This window comes from Sylvia atricapilla, chromosome 13 (genome assembly GCF_009819655.1).
Source record: "Sylvia atricapilla isolate bSylAtr1 chromosome 13, bSylAtr1.pri, whole genome shotgun sequence".
NCBI lineage: Eukaryota > Metazoa > Chordata > Aves > Passeriformes > Sylviidae > Sylvia > Sylvia atricapilla.
The window spans coordinates 1,512,909-1,534,439 of record NC_089152.1 but is presented as its reverse complement, the minus strand read 5'-3'; the positions used below and the strand labels follow the sequence as shown (position 1 = coordinate 1,534,439).

At 40.5% G+C, this 21,531-nt stretch overlaps 1 protein-coding gene across 1 annotated transcript in view; it reads left to right on the top strand.

The window, feature by feature from the left end:
- Positions 1-44: 44 nt before the first annotated feature.
- The window catches only part of IQCH (IQ motif containing H), a 50,605-nt gene continuing 29,118 nt past the window's right edge, over positions 45-21,531 (top strand). Inside the window, exons 1-12 of the mRNA XM_066328196.1 lie at positions 45-182; positions 397-513; positions 847-944; positions 1,265-1,367; positions 3,049-3,171; positions 9,312-9,423; positions 10,124-10,246; positions 10,619-10,824; positions 12,309-12,788; positions 13,449-13,515; positions 18,269-18,352; positions 20,684-20,859. Coding sequence (XP_066184293.1) covers positions 424-513; positions 847-944; positions 1,265-1,367; positions 3,049-3,171; positions 9,312-9,423; positions 10,124-10,246; positions 10,619-10,824; positions 12,309-12,788; positions 13,449-13,515; positions 18,269-18,352; positions 20,684-20,859 — 1,662 coding nt within the window. The 5' untranslated portion in view covers positions 45-182; positions 397-423. The remainder of the gene's footprint in view (positions 183-396; positions 514-846; positions 945-1,264; positions 1,368-3,048; positions 3,172-9,311; positions 9,424-10,123; positions 10,247-10,618; positions 10,825-12,308; positions 12,789-13,448; positions 13,516-18,268; positions 18,353-20,683; positions 20,860-21,531) is intronic.

Genomic DNA, 21,531 nt, shown 5'->3' with positions numbered 1-21,531 from the left:
GCAAATACATGGCTTTGACGTGGGATGGGGTGGTCTCCTCACAGGCTGCCTGGAGTTTCTGTCTCTCGTGAAAGCTTTTGGCATCCCCGCCCCGTGAAACCTCCTGTGCCACGCGTGTGAGGAAACAGCGCTCCTTAAGCGGAGAGTCTCTGTCCTGAGGTTTATTATCACTGTTCTGTGAGGTTGGTTTGAAAATTTGAGTTTTTCCAGCCTTTCTACGCTCAATGACTTCAAGTCATTTGCGTTGTATTCCTTTATTTATAATAGTATAGAAGTATGGGAAGGCGCATGGATCTTTTTTTCCTGTATTTAGGAATAATTTAATTCGAATTAAATCCTACCTAACCTCATGGCGTTTGGTTACAGGTATGATTTTTGTCCTAACTTGCATTTTAGACTCAAGAAGACCTTCAGAAGCTTAAAATGGAAAAAACTAACTTGACAGGGAATGCAGAAGCTGTGGATATTTGTGACTTCAGAAAAGCCACTGAAAGGACTGAACTTGGGCTGAGAGTAAGTAAAATAGAACAGATCCAGAAAATTATTCCGTTTTTAAAGTCTTTGGCAATAATTCACTTGGGACACTTATTTGTTGTCTTTCAAGATCACTTTCCAATCAGCAACTGCTGAGATTACTCAAACATTACAGTTCAGAATGTTGGGTCATCAGAATGAACTGATCTTTTGCCCATCAGCCAAAACCAGATTTTTAGTTTGACAAAGGCACAAAGTTTATCAGCTTTTCAGTCAAGCAAATACCTGGATTGCTTAATGAACCGAGTTAAATAAAATTAATATCCCTTATGTCTTTGTAATAGGCTAAACATAATTTTTTCCCTCTAACAGAAACACGGTGAAAATTATTTAAATGTTGTGAATGGCCAAGAGTTAACTCTTTCTTCAGCTGGTGATAAAGAAATCAATTCCAAAGAGCCCCTGAAGTGGTAAGTGACACAGATGTTTTATTGCAGCAAGACACCAGAACTGAGGTGACATAATCACGTAAAGCAAATGGGAGTATTGACCTAGAAAAAGTTAGTTTAGTCATTTCCTATTTTGATTTTAAGTTTAAAAAAAAAATGTAAAGGCAATCCTAAGTGGCTCCAGCAGTGCTCTGCTAACTCCTGTGATTTTACTTTTGCTAAATGCGTGTTTAAATAAAAATAGAGTGATTTGGATAGGACTGGCTGAAAGCAGAGTGGGTTTAAGAGGTAAAATCCAAGTCATTTTTGGGAACCTCAGTGCCTGTTTCTCTCCCAAGCAGGAACCCTCCTGTTGGTGCCTGTCAGCTGGTTCTGCCTCCAGTTGAGCCCCTGACTGTGCAGAGGTGCAGCACATCAGCCCCACGTGTGTGCCAGGGCTCTCAGGTCTGAAATCAGCCCCTCATCCTTCTGCCAGAGTCCACATTCAGTCAGTTTGGTGTCTTGTGCACCCCATAATGCCCTGACTGCCCATGCCATGACATTTCAGCAAAGCTCTATTGAAAGTGTTAAAAAAATCCTCAGCAGAAGGAGCAGCTGAGGCAGGAACCTTCTCCCAGCCCAGGATAACATTTTAATTTTAAGTTTCACCATTTACTTAAGAGGTTGAAAGCATTTAAAAAACTTCTATGAATTCTCAAATCCAGCAGAAGGACAGGGACATAATGATTAATTTTTGATGTCAGCCTGTTCTGATTATACTGAGGATTATTTTAACACGACTCTGAAAACTCTGGAAAGATTCCAGTATCATCCATGCAGGTGTGGGGTTGGCACTTTTATCAGGTGTTTTCCTATTAAGAATTCCAATTCCTGTTATCCTACGAGGCACTTTCCCTCCCTTGCATTGATCATTTCAGCCTGAGTGAGGAGTTTGCATTGGGAATCATCTCCTGTTTTAATTGAAAGGTGCTCAATTCCCCCCCAATTCTATTTTTTATTTTTTATTTTTAATAGCACCAGCAGTTTCCTCCCTGCATAACGGTGTGTTATAGTAATAAAATAAACACCACAAAAGCACTGATGAGGTGAAAATTGAACTTTCTGTCTCTGTGCAGCCATGTGGGTAAAAGAGTAATTGGCTTGGATAATAACTTGTGTTCTTACAACCCCAAATCTAAATGAGCATCTCATTGATACATCTGCTTGTAATTACCATCGAAAGGAGAGAGAATATGTGGTGCAGATAAATAAATTAAACCATTTTTAGTGCTTTCACAGAGGAACACAGTTGTTCAGTAGTTCAAGTACACATCTAATGATTCTTGAACTTTTTTATGGCTTATTTTACTTGTAAAAAATCGGAGTTTTCCTGGATTTATTTTTACATTTATATAAAAGAATATGCACCGCAATATTTTCAACTTAAGAAACTTCTGCTGTAATAAAAAAACATAGGGCATCCCTCTGGGTTTTATAGGTATGCCTTAAGTATTTCTTGTAACAAAAAAGAAACTTGTAAAGTCTTTTTCTGTCCTCTAGGATTTAAATCATCCTGATTTTTATTAGCAAAATAGTCTAACTCATTCCACGCAGCTCACAGAGTGCATTAAGAACTATGCTTTAATTCTGATTACTATCAGGGTTTTTCAATTCCTCATTTACTAATAATCAAGTGCTGTGGAGTCAATGAGGTGTTGTGGTCCACCAGGGCAGTGATTCCTGAATTTCAGATCCAGATTGGATCCCTGTTTTTCTCTGTAGGGGAGCACAGGGAACCTCCTCCCAAAGGGTGGGGAATGTGCAAACCGCAACACAAAAACCCAGGGAGTCAAACCTGACTGAGCTTCCCACTCCAAATCTAACCCAAAGGTGTGCAGAGATGGAAATTGCCCAGCTGGGAGTGACATTCATTGAGCAAAGTCTGACAGAAGTCTCCATCTGGACAACAGTTCAAGTCCTTACATAGTTTTCCATCTAAGCAAAGGCACTTTGTTGTTTGCCCAGGTCTGTGGGGAGTCAAATAATATTAATTTTTATCATCATTTTGCAAGTTTACAACATTCTGCCTCTGAACACTTCAGCCCCAGTGCAGTTATTTTAAGATTATCCCTATTCTATATTTCAGCAGCAGGTGGAAGTGGATTTTAAAATTATGCTTGACCCAGAGAACACAGATAATAAAGGTGGTTTAAAACACCCCAATGATGAGACCAGGCTGCCACTTATAACTAAGAAAAAATCTGCTCCTGTAAGTAACTTTATTATTTTATGTGGTTATTGTATGCATTGCTTTGCACTGTAACAGTTAATATTTATCAGTCTTAAATAAAATATTTCCATGAAAGTAATTTCCTCATAATTTCCTGCTTTTTTGATGCAAAAGTCCTAAATAGGATAAAAATCTTAAATGCTAAAAAAAAATCCTTTTGATAAAAATATCCTGCATGGATATTTAAGGATCAAAACATTTTGAGTGGTAATAGTGTGGAAAAGAAATCTGAAATGTAACAGGTTTTCTGTCCCAAGATCCCAACCCAGCAAAAATATGAATATACATGGGACGTGCATGGTCAGTAATGTCAGGAAAATCAGGCAGAGGAGATAAACTGGAGCTTGGGGACTTCTGGATGTGACCCAAAAAAGCTGGAAGAATTAAAAGCCCATTTTTCTCTCTGCCCTGAGAATGTTCAAATCGTGCAAGTTTTGATTTTTTTTCCAACTTTCCCTCCTGCAACTGCAGATTTCAGTTCTGCTGCCAATTCTGCAATCCTTCTGCAGCAGTTGAATCTAAAGATGGTATTTTTATAGCAAAGAATGCCTAAAAAAAAAAAAAGGAGCAGGCACAGCCATCCCTCCAAAAAATCAATTATGTTCACAAATTTAGCTCAGCGCTGTGGTCCACACAACCAACGGTTCTCACATGGGGATGCTCTTCTACAATTTAATTTATGTGACAGAAGCATCCTGCAGCAAAAGGCCAGGGCTCCAGGAGAGAATTCTGGGCTGGTTTGGTTTTAAACAACACAAAGGGAATCTGTGGATGGCACAGTTGTGAGCTGCCACTTATAAAAAATGATTTTTTTGGGGGGAGGAAAGCTGTTGCCCGGACTAAAGAGGTGATTTGTCTAACCCTGTGATAATAGAGTTAATTAGAGAAAAGCATCATGGCTAATAGCTTTTTAGAACCACTCTAAAAGGCTCACAGAGAGGAATATTATCCGACTGCAGAGAGCCATGTGTTTTACCACTCTCCCTGATCCATGCACTGAGCACAGAAAACTTATTGGGGACTTCAATTATAAGCATTTAATGTGAATTACTCAGGCTCCCCAGATACATATTTACAGTTGCTGAGGAGCTGACAGGCTTCAAAACCGAGCAGATCTTTCCTCTCTTATTTATTCTCTTCTAAGTTTTCGAATCTTAGGGCACAATGTGTGGTTTGGCACGTCCTGCCTGGGCTGGCTGGAAAATTTTTGCAGTTGGTATTTGCAAAAAATCCACTGCAGAGATGTGTTTGTTGTTAAAGGTGTCTAGCAGCACTTAAAGGAGGGATTTTAGGTGGTGTATGTGATTATGCATGATAGTTGTGATTATTAGTAGCAACGCCGAGGAGTCTGTGTGCGGCTTCAGCTCTTTAAAAGGATAAAATGGGGTAAATTTGGATAAAATCGGGATGGGGATGGGCGCGCGGGCCGGCAGGGGGCGCTGGCCGTACGCGGACCTCCCTCCCGTGTCCTGGGGGTCAACGAGCGGCTCCCCCCAAAAAAATCCCTGGAAAAATCCTCCTCACCCGAGTACATTAAAAACTAATCGCTTGTCTCGCGCCATTCAGGCCTGTTCCAGGAGTTTTCAACGAGGGCTGAGCGGTTCAAAGAGTGGTGAGCTTAAAAAGTCGGGGGTTGAGGTGACCTGAAGGGTCGAGCACAAATCTACCCGGGCTTTTTATTATCCTGCCATGCCGGGAGTTGGAAAAATTATTAGTCCAGGATTTCATTGTTTCAGCAAAAATGATGTCTTTTCTTGCTCTTTTTGGTATTATAAAGTTGCTGATGCCGGATTTTATCATAGAAACTAAGAACAATTAACTGTTTGCCCTTTTGGACCTTTTTGGGTCTAATAATAATCCTTCATCCTCTTCTAAGTTCTGTAGTTATTTTAAAATGAGGGCTGTTATTCTGTTTGAAACACACATTGGGCATCACTTTCTTTTGCAGCCTATATCTGGATAAGAGCTGAAAAACGATGAGAGGATAATTATTAAATATGTATACTTCCCATGGAGTATCCAGCCAAAGGAACAGTAATCTGAATTGCAGCGAAAATAATCCTGATGCACTGCTGCAATGTAGAAAAGATTCACAGCTCTGCCTTCTGTTTTCATAGGAGTGCTGTTCTGTTACAGAATTATACTGGCACTTTTGGGTCCTTGTTTCCTTATAAATGTATATTATACTGTAAACTTAGGAACCTTTTCATTTATTCATGAGCTAGAATTTAATATGGTGATGATTTCTAGCCTTTATGAGTTGCATCTTATCTAGTGTGGTTCTAATGGTGATGGCAGTGATTCTGAGGCTTTTTTTAAGCTCACTTGTTTGAGCACAACCATTCTAATCATATCTTCAATTATTCATTCTTTATTCAGCGTTTGCCTGCTGCTAATCATTAATGCTTATCCCTGAAAGTGGATTCATTTTCAAAATTATAAAGCGAGGCAGGGCAATCCCTTTCATTTCAAGTGACTGGAAGAAGTTGCAGAAGAAAAGCAGGTCTTTTGGTGCCCCAAACCTGATTGTGTTTTAAACTAATTACAGCCAGAGCAGAGTTTGGCAGTGGTGGCAGGATGAGACTTAAACCAATTGCTGTCACACTACAGTAAATCAAAAGAAAGCTCCTTGCATTTGTATTACGGTGTGTAATCATAATAAGCAGCGCCGTGATTGAATAAAACCCTCTTGTCACTAAAAGTAAAAAGGGAATAATTGGTGAGGGAGAGCTGAGTTAACAGATGAGTGCAGTCAGCATCCTCTCAACCTGGAAATGGGAACGTGAAGGTCACCCCCATCCCTCCTGACAAACACAGAACGCTTTGTTGGTAAACAAATTAATCTTTGGAAAGGTCACCATTTGTTTGAAGTTTTTATCCAGTTCTTGTCATCTGGAATTGGAGATGGAGTGTCATTTTGCAAGGCAGGGGTGCAGCCAGAGCTGCTGAAGCTGTGTGTGTGTGTGCATCTCAGCATTCCCTGACAAAACTCCCTGCCTGATTGGGATGCCATGGGCTGCTGCTTTGCAGCTGGCTCCGGACAGGAACGGAGGCTCATCCCTGAATTCCAATCACTTGGTCCTGCACATCCCTGCCTGCTGGAAGCTGGAAAACATATTGTGGTTCAAGCCAGCAATTATCTCCCTCACTCCCTTCTGTGCTGCTGCTGGTGCCCGTTTCGAAAAGCAGATGAGGGATTCAGCAAAGTTCTCCCTCTATTCTCTTGCACACCTGTTGGGGGAATTCTGATGGATCTGGATCTGATCCCCCCTGATGGGGGAATTCTGATGGATCTGTTCCCCTTGATGGGGGGAATTCTGATGGATCTGGATCTGATCCCCCTGATGGGAAAATTCTGATGGATTGATCCCCCTTGATGAGGGGAATTCTGATGGATCTGGATCTGATGGATCTGTTCCCCTTGATGGGGGATTTCTGATGGATCAGGATCTGATGGATTTATCCCCGCAATAAGGGAATTCTGATGGGTCTGGATCTGATCCCCCTGTTGGGGGAATTCTGATGGATCTGGATCTGATGGATCTGATCCCTCCTGATGGGGGAAATTCTGATGGATCAGGATCTGATGGATTTATCCCCCCAATAGGGGAATTCTGATGGATATGGATCTGATCCCCCCTGATGGGGGAATTCTGATGGATGTGGATTTCTGGGAGAGCTGGAGAGCACTAGGTCAGGAAAGGGGCAAAGCTTGATTTTCCCAAATATGTGGGAAATTGACAGTTCAGAGCCATCTCTGGTTACTTTAAGAGCTTAAAGAAGGTAAGAATGACACAAGATCTGTTGTTAAAGATGCAATTCCAAATTTTTCCAATTAAACTTGCCTTCTCCAAGCCCTTTCCTGAACATACTGAAAAGTGACCTTAGCTCCACTGATTTTATTTTGCTGTGCTTCCTCTTTCCCTTTACAGGGGAAGTGCTGTGTCCATCAAATGCTGACAGGAACTTCCCAACGACAAATGTGACAGTTTGGAGCAGATAGATGGAATGATAAATTATTCTGTTATATCCCTTTTTTTTTCCCATCACTATCAAACCCTCAGATTTTCTGACATTTATTTACCAAATCTCACCTCTCTGTTCCTGGTTTGGTACACAATGCTCATCTTTTCTCTGTATTTAATACCAGTCTCTGTTTTTTACTGGAGGAAAAACATACTTACAAAGATATTTGCCAAAAAAAAAAAAAAAAAAAAAAACAACAACAGCAGCAAAAAAAGGATGTTCTAGTTAAATATTGGTAGGTAAAAAGAAAACAAATTGAGAACTAATCAGAAAAATCCCTGTGGTGTTCCAACAAGTGCCCTATTTAAAATGAAGCAAAAAAAAAAGAAAAAATAAAATGGGAGAGGTTTATCCACAGGAGAAAAACACTTTAGAAAGGGTAATAGAATTGTTTTTTCTCGTGTCCCAGGTTAATTACACTCAGAAGCACTTGAAATGAAAAAATAGTTTTTTAGCACACTCCAAGCATATTTTAAGGCAAGTCAGCCTTGGTCTGCCCTGCAATTTCAGAGCTCCCTTCCAGCCCTGCAAAACTGCATTTTAAAAGTGCTCATGATGAAGCAGTGATGTTAAAAGTAAACCTTCCCCTTGCAGTACTCTTAATGTTATTTTTGAGCTCTTACTATAATGATGTTGGCTTAATTTTAGTGACAATAACTCTCAAAATGGAATCAGTTTGGCAGTTTTGCTTTGGTATCTCCCTGAATTCTTGCAGAGGGAGCCAATGCAGCAATCAGGGTGCTGGAGGAAGGTGGAAAGGTGGAGGGATTGGGTGGAATTTTCATGGGGAGCTGTTTTGGATCAGCTCTGTGCTTCTCTGCCTGTCCTCCTGAATGATGGCACTGGGCAGTGTCAATGAGAGGTTGAATTACATTTCTGCTGCATCACTCCTTGTTTTAACATCACACCTGCCATGGACTTGATGGAAATTAAAGGATAGAGCAAAAAATTAAATATCTATCTCCAATTAAAAAAAAACCCAAACAAAAGCAAGCCTCCAGGCTGCTTTTGAACTCACACACTCCACCTGAACTGGTTTTTTCTTGTAGCTTATTACAGCTCTATGAACACAATGGAAATAAATATATTTCGTGTGCTGTTTATCACAACACAACCTCATAACTGGGATTTAAATTAGGATAAAACTGACCAGCAGTAAAATCAGGGCTGCCTTACTGCTACTCCAGCAACAGTCTGGAAGCAAGAAATCACTGTTTAATTCAATTTCTTGCCTTTTATGTATTTTTGTTGTGGCCTCACCAAACTGCTGAGGCCGAGGGGTGAGCAGGAAAATGTGGTTTATAATTTCCTTTTCTCAGTATCAAGCCACTTTAGATGGCAGCTGGCATAAAGTTAACCTTTGCTCCATGGTTATTGCTATTTTCTTGGAACACCAGGGCAGCTCCATCCCTTAAAACACAATGTTCCATCCTGCCCTTAACTAAACTGAGGGTCTGGGATTTCACTGAAAGGTTCTCTGTGATGATAAAAAAGTGCAGATTTTCTCTCCCTCCTCTCTTGTGGGCAGTGTTGTTAGACAAATTGGGAGGAAAGATTAGAAGAGTTCGTTTTGATCTGTCTCATTTCCCTCTTAAGAGTTCCTTCTCCCTTTTGTGGAAGTTGCTGGGTGCTGTAATTCAGTCATTAGGACACAAAAGTGCTCCAAGATCCCACTCATGGCCTGGATTGTACTAAAAGCTTAATAATCACTCACTAAAAGCTCATATTTTAAAGCATTTCTTTTTCCTTCTGATTCCTTGCCTGTGTATGCATTTTATATTTTTAACACTTTTCTGTCGGGTAAATGCTGTATTTACACGCCTCTCCTTAAAACTGAGCAAACTTCCTGAGATTCCTTCATTAAATAGTACACAAGGCATCAATTAAATTTAATTAACTTTATTTTAAATTACCGAAGTAACAACAGCAGACGACACTGTAGCATTTTCACAAGTAATAAAAGGAGTTGGTGCACTGTTAAATCTTAATGAAACAGTCAGGGCAGGAATTATATTTATTATTTATTGCTGCAGGGGGCAGAGGGAGTGTCTGGGAGTCCCAGATGTGTTCAAGGAGGTTCTGTCTCTTCCCAGATGTGCAGGCAGAAGACAGGGAAAGGTCCCAGTGTCACCCAGCCTTGGGCTTTGCCTGCCTTTCACCCCCTGGGTCCTCCCTTACCCCTGGTGGAAGAAGACACCCCAAAAGGTGAGTCCCAGAGACCCCTCCTGAGTGCTGCTGTTGGCAGCAGAGAGCTGGGAGTTGAATTTCCTGCCACCTCCAGGCTTCTAAAAATTGAGATTTCAAACGTGGCCAAGGGTAGGGATGAACTTGAGGCCACTTACTGCAGGTTTAGGGTGAGGGGGAGTGTGGGGTGTGTCCTGCTGAGCATCACCCTGAGCCAGTTCTTGGGACTCACAGGCTCCAGCTGCTGCTGCAGAGAAGAGTTTTGTGTGTGATGGAGGTTCTTGTATAAATACCAGCCAAACTATCGTGATTAACAGCTGGTTATTAATTGTTCAATCTTAACTAGGCTTGGGCTGTTTTAGCAATCAGTTTGCAGTCGTAATTACATGATTATATTGTGCTTTACAAGAGTTAATTCTCATCTATCCTGCATATTAAATTGCGTTGTACAAGCGTATAATTATAGATCTACAAACATCTTTCAGAATTAGCACTGGTGCGATATCTTCCATGTCTTTGTCAATTTTTATAGGCACAGCTCACCTTCCTTCAAGGTGAAATATTGACTATTGAAAGAGAAGAATCTTTCAGTTAAAGAAAAATATTGCTTTTAGAGTGTTGATGTAGAACTTGGGTCTGCCTTTGCTTAATTCTTTCTTTGTTGCCAAGAATTCCCTTTTTTTCCTAGCTGGAATTGTTCAGGAGTCTCATCTTCTTGTAGGTGCCCTGAGCCTCACTGACCAAAGGCTCTTCCTTGCAGCAGCAAAGAAAACTCTGCCAGCCCCTCCTGTTGTGTCCAGGGCAGCACCTGAATTCCCCAGGCAGCACAAGAAATCAGCTCTGGGTGAGTACAAAGCATTGATAACAACCTGCAGCTTCAGCCTCGGGTTTTATCTCCCAAGGGAAGCTGATGTGATGAGCATTCACCAAATTCTGCAGGGCACAAAGCACAGGAAAATCCTGTGTCTTGCAGCCAGGTAGGAATCAGATTTCTTTAACCCTGGGAGGGTTTTCTGTTCATTTCTGGGCTCCTCTTGAGTTCCTACCTGCACATTTCAAATTTTAAGCCCCCAAATCCGAAGCTGTGTGTTAAGCCAGTGATGCTGTAAGTCCTGAGTGTCACCATCTGATCAGGCCTCTCTTTTGCCACGGGATTAAATAAATAACTGGTAACAAGTGACTGAAACCTTCAATCCATGTTTTATTTTATGGACAGGAGAGATCAGTAGCAGACTGGACCCTGAGAACACAGACACCATCACCTTCCCAAAGCCAAAGGAAGCAATTTATGGCCCACATTCCTCTAGTAAAGGGAACACAGCACCACTCCCACCCAGCCATTCAACACAAAAATCCAAGCCAGAGTGGAGGCATCCAGCTCAGCAGTTGGAATCTGAGGTGCACATTCCCTCTCAGACACAGGTATTTGATGGAAAGAATCACTCAGTGAGGATAATGAGGTTTTTATTTGTGTTTTTAATACTGTCTTCACCAGAGCTGGTTTAGGAAGTGACTGTAAATCACAGGAGAGTTTGAACCACATCCAGTAAATAGTAAATATTGAAATAAAATAAGAAATACTTTGTGTATTCGGTGGTGGTTTGTTTTGTTTTGTTTGTTTTTTTGTTTTTTTGGTTTTTTTTTTTCACAGAATCTTAGAAAATCAGTTTAGAGAGGATGTCAGGAGGTTATCCAGACCTCCAGGCAAATTACCTGTACCTGTAATATTGCAGACAGCTGTTTTTCTAACCTGTTCTGAAAACTTTAGGTGATAGTAACTTCACAGCCTCCCTGGGCCATCTGTTCCAGTGCTTAACTAACTATCTTTACTGTTATAAAAGAGTTTTTGAATGTTTCATCTCCATTTCCCTCACTGCAGTTAAGCAAATGTGGTGTTTCCCTTTATATTTACAGAAGACTCTGGAGGACTTTGACCTTGACTGCTCAGTGCCTGTTCTTGATCCCTATGGAAAAGGGACATTTCTTTCTTTTATGGATAATTATTGAGTTCTGTGACAAACACTCTGGAGTTTTCTTTCATCTCTCCAGACTTTTTGACTTTTGTGCTGTTGAGGAGGTGTGAAAATGAAAGAGAAACTTGAGAAATAGAGATCAGGGAATGGTTTGGGTTGGAAGGGACCTTAAAGCTCAGGGACACCTCCCACTGCCCCAGGTTGCTCCAAGCCTTGTCCAGCCTGGCCTTGGACATTCCAGGGATCCAGGGGCAGCCCCAGCTTCTCTGGGCACCTGTTCCAGGGCCTCCCCACCCTCACAATTCCTTCCTAAAATCCCATTTATCCCTCCCCTCTGGCAGTGGGAAGCCATTCCCTATGTCCTTTCACTCCGGAGCCTTGTAATACCCTCTCTCCATTTGTCTGTCAATGAGATGTTGGAATAAATAAAAATCATCACCTAAGACTAGTATGATTATAGTGCCCTTAGATGGAAAATCAGAGCTAATGGGTTGCTGGCCGAAGCTGCCAGGAATTAGGGAGTGCTGGAATGTTTCTATTCCAAGCTTTTTACCCCATTTGCATTTTGATGGGAGGATGTTTCCCATTCTCCTGGGAAAGGTGGAGGCAGTCTCAGTGGAGGAGTGCCACTGCAGTTACTTTCTGCTTTTTAGTCCAGTGAATCCGTGTAAAGTTGGATTTTTATACTTGGTAAATCAAGCATTCCTTGGTGCAGTGGATGTATTTGTTTAAAATTGCTCATAGTTTTGCATGACCTCGGAGGTTTTTGTGTGGCAGTGGGTTTGATGATGGTAGAGCTGGGCAGAACCAGGATCAGTGTATTTCAGTTGCACAAATCCCCTCAGTTAAGCCATAAAAGAAAACAAAACCAAAAAAAAAGTGCATTTTGACCCCTCATTTACAGCACCATCTGTGGCTCTTCTCTTCCCACAGCCCTTCCAGGATCCCTGCTTGGACTGGGCCACTGCTGTTCACCAGAAAGCTCCAGCTTTTCTGGCACTCCAACACCACCATCCCTCCTCTTGGAGGAGAGCTCTGGGGCTTTTGGAACCCACAAAAAAGCTGCCCAAAGGCCTCACCCTCCCCTTGGCCACCACCGACGGCCAGAAGTCGGCACAAACCGCCCGGGACTCGCGCTTTAAAGAGAATCCCACCAAAAACCACAACGTGTCAGTGATAAAGAATCAGTCAGGTGTGGAGAAGATCCTGCACCGAGCTGGGCAGGGCTGCAGGTGGCAGGGGAGCAGTGCAGGGATGCAAAGGTGCTGTGAGCACGGGCTGCAGCAGCAGCAGCAGTGGGCAGCAGGTGTGATCAGCTCGTGCTGGCGCTCCCGGAGTCACCTGGCACGGCTGAGAAAAGCCCTGAGGGGAGCACGCCACAGACACCTGGAGAATTTCTACAGCAGGGCCAAGGTGTGTGGTGCTACCAGCTGTTACTGCTTCTCTAAACATCTCCTGCTTCAGTGCTTGCAAGAAGCTGTTCCCAGGTTTGGGGGTTTTTTTTCCCCCTCCCTTAAACCGTTCGCTTGTCCAAGGATCATATTTCATCCTTCATCAGCAATTCAGCCTTTGTGGCTGCAAAATCTGTCGCAGTGTTTCTGGTGAAAATGTCCCTTCTCTTTGGCTTCAGTGGTTCTGTCAGAAAATCAATGTTTTAACTGCATTACCTTAGTTCCTTATATATACCTTGTGGCACTTAATTTGCTGCAAAAAAAAGAAAAAAAAAAAAAAGAAATCCCTCTCTTGTCTACATTCCTGTCACCACTTTGTCAGAAAGTATTTAAGTTTGCAGACAGCCTCTTAATTAGTGCTCACAATTTCATTTATGTTTGCTTTCTTTTTTTTTCATTCATATTCTGTTAATTAAGTGAGCAGCCTCTAATCTTCCCCTGCCAGTAGCTTCATGTAGCCACCTAATTAAATTAATTGGGGAAGATGTTTTAAGTATGTAATTAAATCAATTAATATAATTTATGCCTGGCTTAACTGTACAGTGGAAAAAACAGCTGAAGTTTGACTAGATGAATCCACTACAGCTTCCTGTCACTGATCAATGCTCTTCTTGATTTTTAGCATCTGGCAGCCAACTGGAATCGCATCAGGACCTCCAGGAGGACTATTATCCATATCCCATCATTAGGTATAACACTTTTGCCTGCAAATCTATCAGCAACCTCTATTACCCACCACATTATGACTCCTTGATTGAGTTCAAGGAAGGCCCCTTGTTTTATTCAAATTGGTCTCGGCAGGAAAATGTTCTCGACATGATGAGAGTAATAACACAGGGCCCTCGCTCGAAACGCCGTTTAATTTGGGGATTAAGCAAATAAAGTCATTATGTGGGGGCCTCTATTCAGTGGAGAGGTGATTTGCTGTAATTTGCTTTCATCTGTATGAAATGAACTAAAAAGTTGTGTGTTTTCTTTTTTTTTCTTTTTTCTCTCGTGTTTTTTTTCCCTCCTCTTCCCCCTCTTTCTGAAATAACAGATAATGTTCTCAGGCTCCTTTATTGAAAGGCCCCGTGCACACGCCTGGTGCTGGTGCAGCACGGAGGCAGGATTATTGCTTGTACACTGATTTTAATCAAATGTGCAGTCAAAATGATAAGCTACATTCTCTGAAATTATTTAGTTCTAATTACGAGCAGATGGGATGCTTTATTTGCACCTAGGGCGCCTGAGCAAAAGGAAATGCTGTGTGAACAAGAATAATTAAGAAGTTGAATAGTGGGTTTTTTTTGCGCTTAAATAATCCGCAGTTTCATGTTAATTAGCACTAATGTAATTATTTAATTACATTTATGAATTGGGGGGAGCCGAGAAGCTGGTTTCTGCCACGTAATGGCCAAGTGGAAGGTGTTGAGAAATGAGGAGGAGGATTTCTTGGGGATTTCACCGATAATCTCCTCAAACATGAAACCCTTGTCAAAACGCTCCTAACTGGATTTATAATTTGTATTTACACAGCAAATTAATTGACCTGAGTGCTTCAGGATTTTGTAAAGTGAATTGGCTAAGACCTGAATTAATGAAGATGGTAAATAAGTTTTAAAGTCTGAGTTTTGCAGCCCTGATAGCCCTTTATTCCCTGATCCTGCTGACTGTGTTCAAGATAAAAATACATTTGAACAACAGCTCCTTTTCATTACACCTGTCCTAAAGTCCTGTGACCATCCCAGGTTAAATCACAACTGAATCCAGGATAATTTAAAAAGAATTTAGACATTCCAGTGTTCTAAACTGCGTGAAAACATGAAGGAGAGAGCATTTAGCCAGAAAAAAAGCAATTATTAATTAGGTGTGTGAATTCAAAAGTCAGCAGAGTTGTTGCACACCAGATGTTTTCAGAGTCGTGTTAAAATAATCCTCAGTATAATCAGAACAGGCTGACATCAAAAATTAATCATTATGTCCCTGTCCTTCTGCTGGATTTGAGAATTCATAGAAGTTTTTTAAATGATTTCAACCTCTTAAGTAAATGGTGAAACTCCAGGGAAATTCCACTTTATTCAGCACTTCACAGGGAGCCCAGGCCCTGATTCTGTACCAGGATTTACAGAGTCTTGTGCTGTAAATACAGGAATTTGGAGATGGAGGATTTGAATGGAATCTTCTCCTTAATAAGGAAGAAAAAAGTAAGAAAGTTAATTTGAGTGCAGGTGGTTTTTTTAAAATTAAAAAACCTATTTAAGTAGGTTAAAATATTTTTAAAAACATATAAATTTATTCCCTTTAAAAGAGGGATTTGAAAGTGCTGTTTGGGAGAGTTATTCCTGCTTGTTTTTATTACATGCAGCTATATCTGGATATTTCTAGTTTTCCAGAGGGATTTTACATGGATTAAAGCTTGGTAAGTTTATTAAAATGTAATGGAAATATTTGGGTTTTCTTTTTTCTTCTTTTGAAATGTTAAAATTTAGACTGATTTTGAGAAACAAAACAAAAAAATATTAACACTGAGCCATTTTGGTTTTATCTAATTTTAAGAAGAGCTGATACTTAAAATTTTAAAAGGTGAAAACATAAAATCCCTACACTAAAAACCTCTGAAATTTAACAATAGAAATTTTGTATGTTGAATTATTCTGCTCTGGCACATTTGTTATTTTTGAATTAAGAATTATTGAAGTAGACTTGGAAGAAGCTGGAAAATTTAAACAACAAACATTTGGCTCAGTCAGAAAGGACAAAATATGCAAAATGCCAGCTGATTTCAGCAGTATTTTTTATTTTCTTACTGCCTTTTGCAACTATAAACAAATTTTTAAGCTACAAAATTTGGGACAGAGCAGATAAACAAGAAGACACAAAGTTTGATGATACTCAGTGATTTCTCTGTTCAGTTTTGTGAATCAGAAATAAAACCTGAAATTCTCTGCTCAGTGTCCTTGATTTCAGCATTTGGGACAAATCCGAGTGTGATTTTAATTCCCTTGCAGGTGGAATTCCAAGAAATGGTGAGAGAACCAAGAGGGTGATTTTCTCATTTCACAACAGTTTCAGCTTCATGTCAAGTTTCTGGAAATAATCCAGGAAAAGGAAGAGTGAAAGGCTTAAATTGTACTGCTGGGAGGAGCAAATGGTTCCATTTATTTCACCCAGACAAAAACTTGGAATTTCTAGGATAGCTAAAAAAACAAACCAACCCCAAGTAGATCCCAGTATTTAAGGACTGTTGTCAGGCAGAGCGAGGAGAAATGAATTTGAAGCTTTAAATCAGATTTACTGCCACAAAAGTGTGCCAAGTACAGAGAGAACAATTCAGTTTGATTTATGAAACCTTGGGGATTGATTCCTCGAGCTGTCCCAGCTCCTGGGGAGCACAAGGGGACTGATCCCAGCTCATTTTCCTGCACGTCCTGTCCCCCTCTCTGCTGTTCCTTTCCTCCAAGGAGCCTTGGAGGATTCTTTGTTGGGAGAAGCCACTTGGAGATGAGCAGAATTTATTAAGGAAATGTCAATTAAAGGGTGGTTTAGGTCATGGCTGAGGTTGAAAAGGGGACAAATTAATTCCTCATGTTTTAGCACTTCCCTGCACTTTGGAGCCGTGAATGCAAACCCCAATCCCATTCCCAAGTGTCCCTTTGTCCACATCCCAAATTCCAGCCACCATTTGGAATTTCTTCCCCAGGCTGGAGGCAGGATCAGGAACCAGAGCTGATGGCACAGATGCACTGGAACATGCAAGCTCTGATAATATATTAAATTTAATTTGAATTTTGTTAAAACTGGAAGAAAAGGAATATTAACCCTTTAATCAGCTTTCCCAGGTGTCCAGTGGTGGAGTTTGGAATGTTCAAGGTGGATCAGGAGGAATGTGGTTCATCCTGTCCACTGGGAGGGCAAAGATTCACCAGCAGTGAATATTCCTCATTAAATCTAATGGGGTCATGCCAGTGGAAATTAATATATCGTGGCTTAAGATGTTTTATTAACCTCCCTGTGAAAAGTACAGTGCTGCAATGGCTCTGCAGCATGCCAGCAGAGCAAAATGCAAATTTTAACTTATTTAATTGCCACTTGGTTATTCCTTTCAAATAATTCCTGGTTTTCCAAGTGATATTTGCATGGTATTTTTTGGCCCATTTTTTAAAACTCAGTGTTTTCAAGAGAACAGTTTAGGGTAAGGAAATCAGCTACATTCTGAGGCTGACATTTAAATGGTTTGAAAAAACTAGGCAGCATTTTTAGTGCCTTAAAACTGGGTGAGAGAACAAAATGAAGCCTTGAGACTGAAGTTTAAATACTCCGAGCAAGCTTTTTTCTAATTAACGTAGCTTAATACTAGAGGCGTAAAAAATAAAATAAAATCAATATATTTTACTTAGATGAGTTCTCCAGGTGCCTCGGTGCCACTGTGCTGACTGCAGTGTGTAAGTTTGGTAAGAAATGACCCAAAATTAAACTGGTAATTTTAATTTCTCTGTGTTTCCTCACATTCTGTGTGCAAACTGCTATTGCCACAGCACCTTAGAATGCTGATCACTTGTAAGAATTCTCTTTGTAATGAGCCTGAAATCTCCACTTTGCTGTTTTCTACATGAAAGCATTGAAATACTGAGCAGATTTTAGCCAAATTAAGCCCTCCCTGAATTTCTGATGATTTTCCAGGTGCAGATATATTGAAAATATAAGGATCTTGTTGCTGGCTCAGTCAAGTTTTTATGCCAAACACTGAATATTGGGATTAAATCCTGCTGGATTCACCAATTCACATCACTGGTGGTAACTGACAGTGGAGTTTGTGGCTCTTTGCACAGACACCACAATTCCTTTTAAATGACACCAATTTGAAAATTACAGGCTGAAGAATTATAGTTACAGTGCTGCTGTCATCTCCTGCAGTCTTTTTTGAACGTGAGCTTGGAATCAGCTGGGATTGTGACCTGCAAAGAGAGAATCCAGGCTCAGACAGGCTGTCACTCACCTTTCCTCTGCAACAAAGTGAGCAGGTAGCACTGAGACATCTCCTTAATGAAGTGCCTTTGGTGCCTTTTATCTGTGTGAAGGACAAAATTACCAGGATTCTTGCTTAATGATGGTGTCATTTTTATTTCAATTTTTTTTTTTTCTTCTTCAGTGTTTACAAAAAAAAAAAATTTAATCCAGCAACATGAAAGGCTCCCAACAAAATGGTCTGCATGGTTAAATTAGAAAACTCTGCAGGGCTGTAACATTCAGGTCTGTATTTAAAATGACAGGAAAACGTGGAAGTTAAATCAGTAATAAAAGTAAATTCAGAAAAACGCTGCCATGAGCGCTGGGGAATTTGAAATAGGGAATTTTTTTCAGCTTTTTCAAATCTAGAAATTTGATGATTTTTTTTTCCCCCAAGTCTGTCCCAGGGTTTTTTTTGACTGCTGTTTGAGGGGGGTTTTCCTTGTTTTCCAGGCTATCCCCAGCACATCCGTGAGCACATCCCTGATCTCCCTCTCCAGCAGAACCTGCAGATGGGGAGGCTCTGTGACATCCTGGGTATGTGATCAGTTCCTGCCTCTTGATTATTCCCCCCAGATGGAATAATGCAAGAAAGAGTGGAAAAAAAAAACAAAAACCAGAATGAAGAAAAAAATAACCAGAGTGCAGAAAAACCCCCCAACCAGAGTGAAAAAAGAAACAACCAGAGTGAAAGAAAACAACACAAGGACTTTCTTTTTCTTTTCTTTTTTTTTTTTTTTTTTTAATTTTTTTAATGAATATTAAATATAGAGCCCAGAGAAGGAATTGTGCCATTTCCTGGCTGTTTTTTATCCATTAAAAAAAAAAAAATCCTGCTGCTTGCTGGTACCTCTGTGCTAAAGGTACAGCAGCTTCATCCTGTGACCTGCTGAGCAGCACAAAATGTTCAGTGTTGTAAAAATGAGGGAGCTCATTCTGTCACTGCTCACAGGGAGAGAAAGATGTGCTGCAAAAGACCAAGCCCTTATTTAAACCAGTTTTATTTTTTTTTCCTTTTAAATCAGCAAATGAGGCAAAAGGCATCTGTTTAAAAAGTTGTGGGTTTTTGTTGTGGGTTTTTTTTTTGTTTTTTTTTTTTTTTTTCACTCACAGGCTTCTTTTAAGCAAAGCAGGGAAGGATATTATTTAGCAGTGACCAAACTCCATTGGCTCCCTGGAATGACATATTTTACATGATTCATGTATATTTCAGGATCATGATTATTTTATAAATGCCATTTAGTAAGTTTGGAACAAAAATATATTAGACCCAGAAATTTACAGTTGCCTAAAATAATAATGTAATTGCATTTATATATTATCTAGGCACTAATATTGGGGGTTTTTCCACTGTACTGTTTTATTTTTTTCATTTTTGAATGTGGATTTTTTTTTTGGCTCTTACATGATAGAAACTTAAAGGGACAAAGTCACACATTAAACAGATTTATTTTTTTCCTCATTTCTGAACATGACAATTGGTTCTGCTGCAAAACAGACCACGAGGAAGACAGAAACTAGTGAAATATGAACTGAATTATGAACTGGATCAGTGCTTTACCTGTGCCTGGCAGAGGAGCACTGAGATTTTCCATTTTGGTTTGGTTTTTCTTTAGCAAAGCAGAGGATTTCCATGCTGCTTGTGACCTCCTGTGAGTGAAGCTGTCCCTGGAGCCCCACTGTGTCCTGAGGAGACTTTATCTCTCTTTATAGGGCAGTTAAATGTGCTGCAGCTTTTTATCCCCCAAATTCACTTGAGTTGTCAGTTTTTCACAGGAGTGTTGACTGGTGGATGGTGCTGAACTCTCCTATTAGTTATTTTTAAAAGTTAGCTGGTGAATAATTATATAAAGACTCTGCTCGTGGGCTCTGTGGTACTTTATGTACTAAATGTGAGTTCTGGCCTCACATTTTTAATGTGGATTATTTCCCTGCAGCTCTGGCAGAACAAAGTCAAGCAATGGGATCTCTTATTCCTCACATTTGGTTTCCTTATCCAATCCTTGCTTTGCTGCAGTCATTCCATGGACTAAGCACTTATCCCTGGCACTTGTGCACAATAAAACAATGAAAGGCTTCCCACTGATTGGGATCAAAATCTTGGAGTGCTCTTTGCCTATTAATGCTTCAAGGCCCATTAATTCATTAGCTCGTCTATTAACATTAATATTTCAGCAGAACAGAGTGGTTAAAATTTTTTCAAAACTGCCTGTATTACAGATTTTTTTTTTCCTCTGTGTGGACACAGATTTTTTTTTTTTCCTCTGTGTGGACGCAGATTTTTTTTTTTTTTCCCTCTGTGTGGACACAGCCCATGAGTCCAAGCTGTTTTCCATGAGGAAAAGCAGATTTCCTCACGGTGCTGCCCCTGGTTATTAATGATACCCCAGTGGGAGCTTTTGTGTGGACAGCACAGGGGTGGGAAGAGCCCCGTGGAAAATCCAGGCAGCGTAGAAAATTGCAATTTCCTCAGCTTCCTCAACTGAATGGCTCAGTTTTTATCATTTACTGCCTCTGATGGGATGTGTTTTTCAGGCAGCTCAATTCCCATTGATGTCTCTGGGAGCTGGGCTCAGAAATCCCCCTGCACCACTTCCCAAATCCTGCCCCCAATATGTTGTGCAGATTGAATCCCAGGAAGCAGCTCTTCCTTTGGCTCCCTGACCTGTCTTCAGGGAAATGCTGAAACCCAGCTAAAAAAAGCACTAAGATTTGGGAATTAAACCTCATTTTTATTTCCTCCCAGTGCTTTTTTTAAATTATTATTTTGTAGGAAAGCTGTTGGTGAGCAGAGGGACAGGAATGCTGGGATGGGAATGTTGTACCTTTCTCCCAGCAGTGATCACTGTGTGCCCCTTTTTGTTTCAGATGCCAACGTGGACGTCATCTACATCTGCCCCCTTGCTCTGAGTGAGGAGTTACTGCAGTATTACCATAAACTCCTGGGTCTGCAGGCAGCTGTTAGATCTGGGAACCCTGAGGACATGGCTGACCTGCAGGACAGGTTCAAAATTCTCACCCCTGAAGCTATAAACAGCTTCCCCGTGAGTTTGTCTCCTAATTACTACAGCTTGAGGGATGCAGTAAAATTAAATTGGAAATTTTATAACTTGCAACGCTCTGGTACACATCAGTGAAATATTATTGCAAGTTTAAGGGCTTTACTGATTAGACTACTAGTTAGAGCATTGGAAATAAATATTCTGGTTTAGCTTTATGGACTTGCTTGAGATAGTCCTAGATTGGCTATTTGTAGGCTCTTGTCCCTTCTGACTCTGTGCTTGGGACTGGGAACTTGATAGATTTATATCTCTAAGCAAATCATAGCAATAAACCATTCTTATTACTCAAAACTTTAGCTCTGGCTAGCCCAGCATTCAATCATCCCTGTGTTTGCAGTGGTTCTTGCAACTCAGTCCAGTGCAGAGCTCCTTAAAGAGCAAGGCTTAAACAAAATTAGGTAATAATACAGAAATAGGAGTTTCAAACAGATCAGAATAATACATAAGTATTAGCTCCAGTAATACAAAAGGGATAAGTTCCAGAATAATAATTAATAATAGAGAAATATTAGGTCCAAACCCATCAAGTCAGGTTTAAATCCATGTTCTAATTATTGTCCAGTGTGTTCAGTGTTTCTGAAAATGCTGCAGTGCAGTGGAGGCCTTTCACAGTGAATAATAGTTTTGTGTTGTAACTATTAAACCTACAGTGTC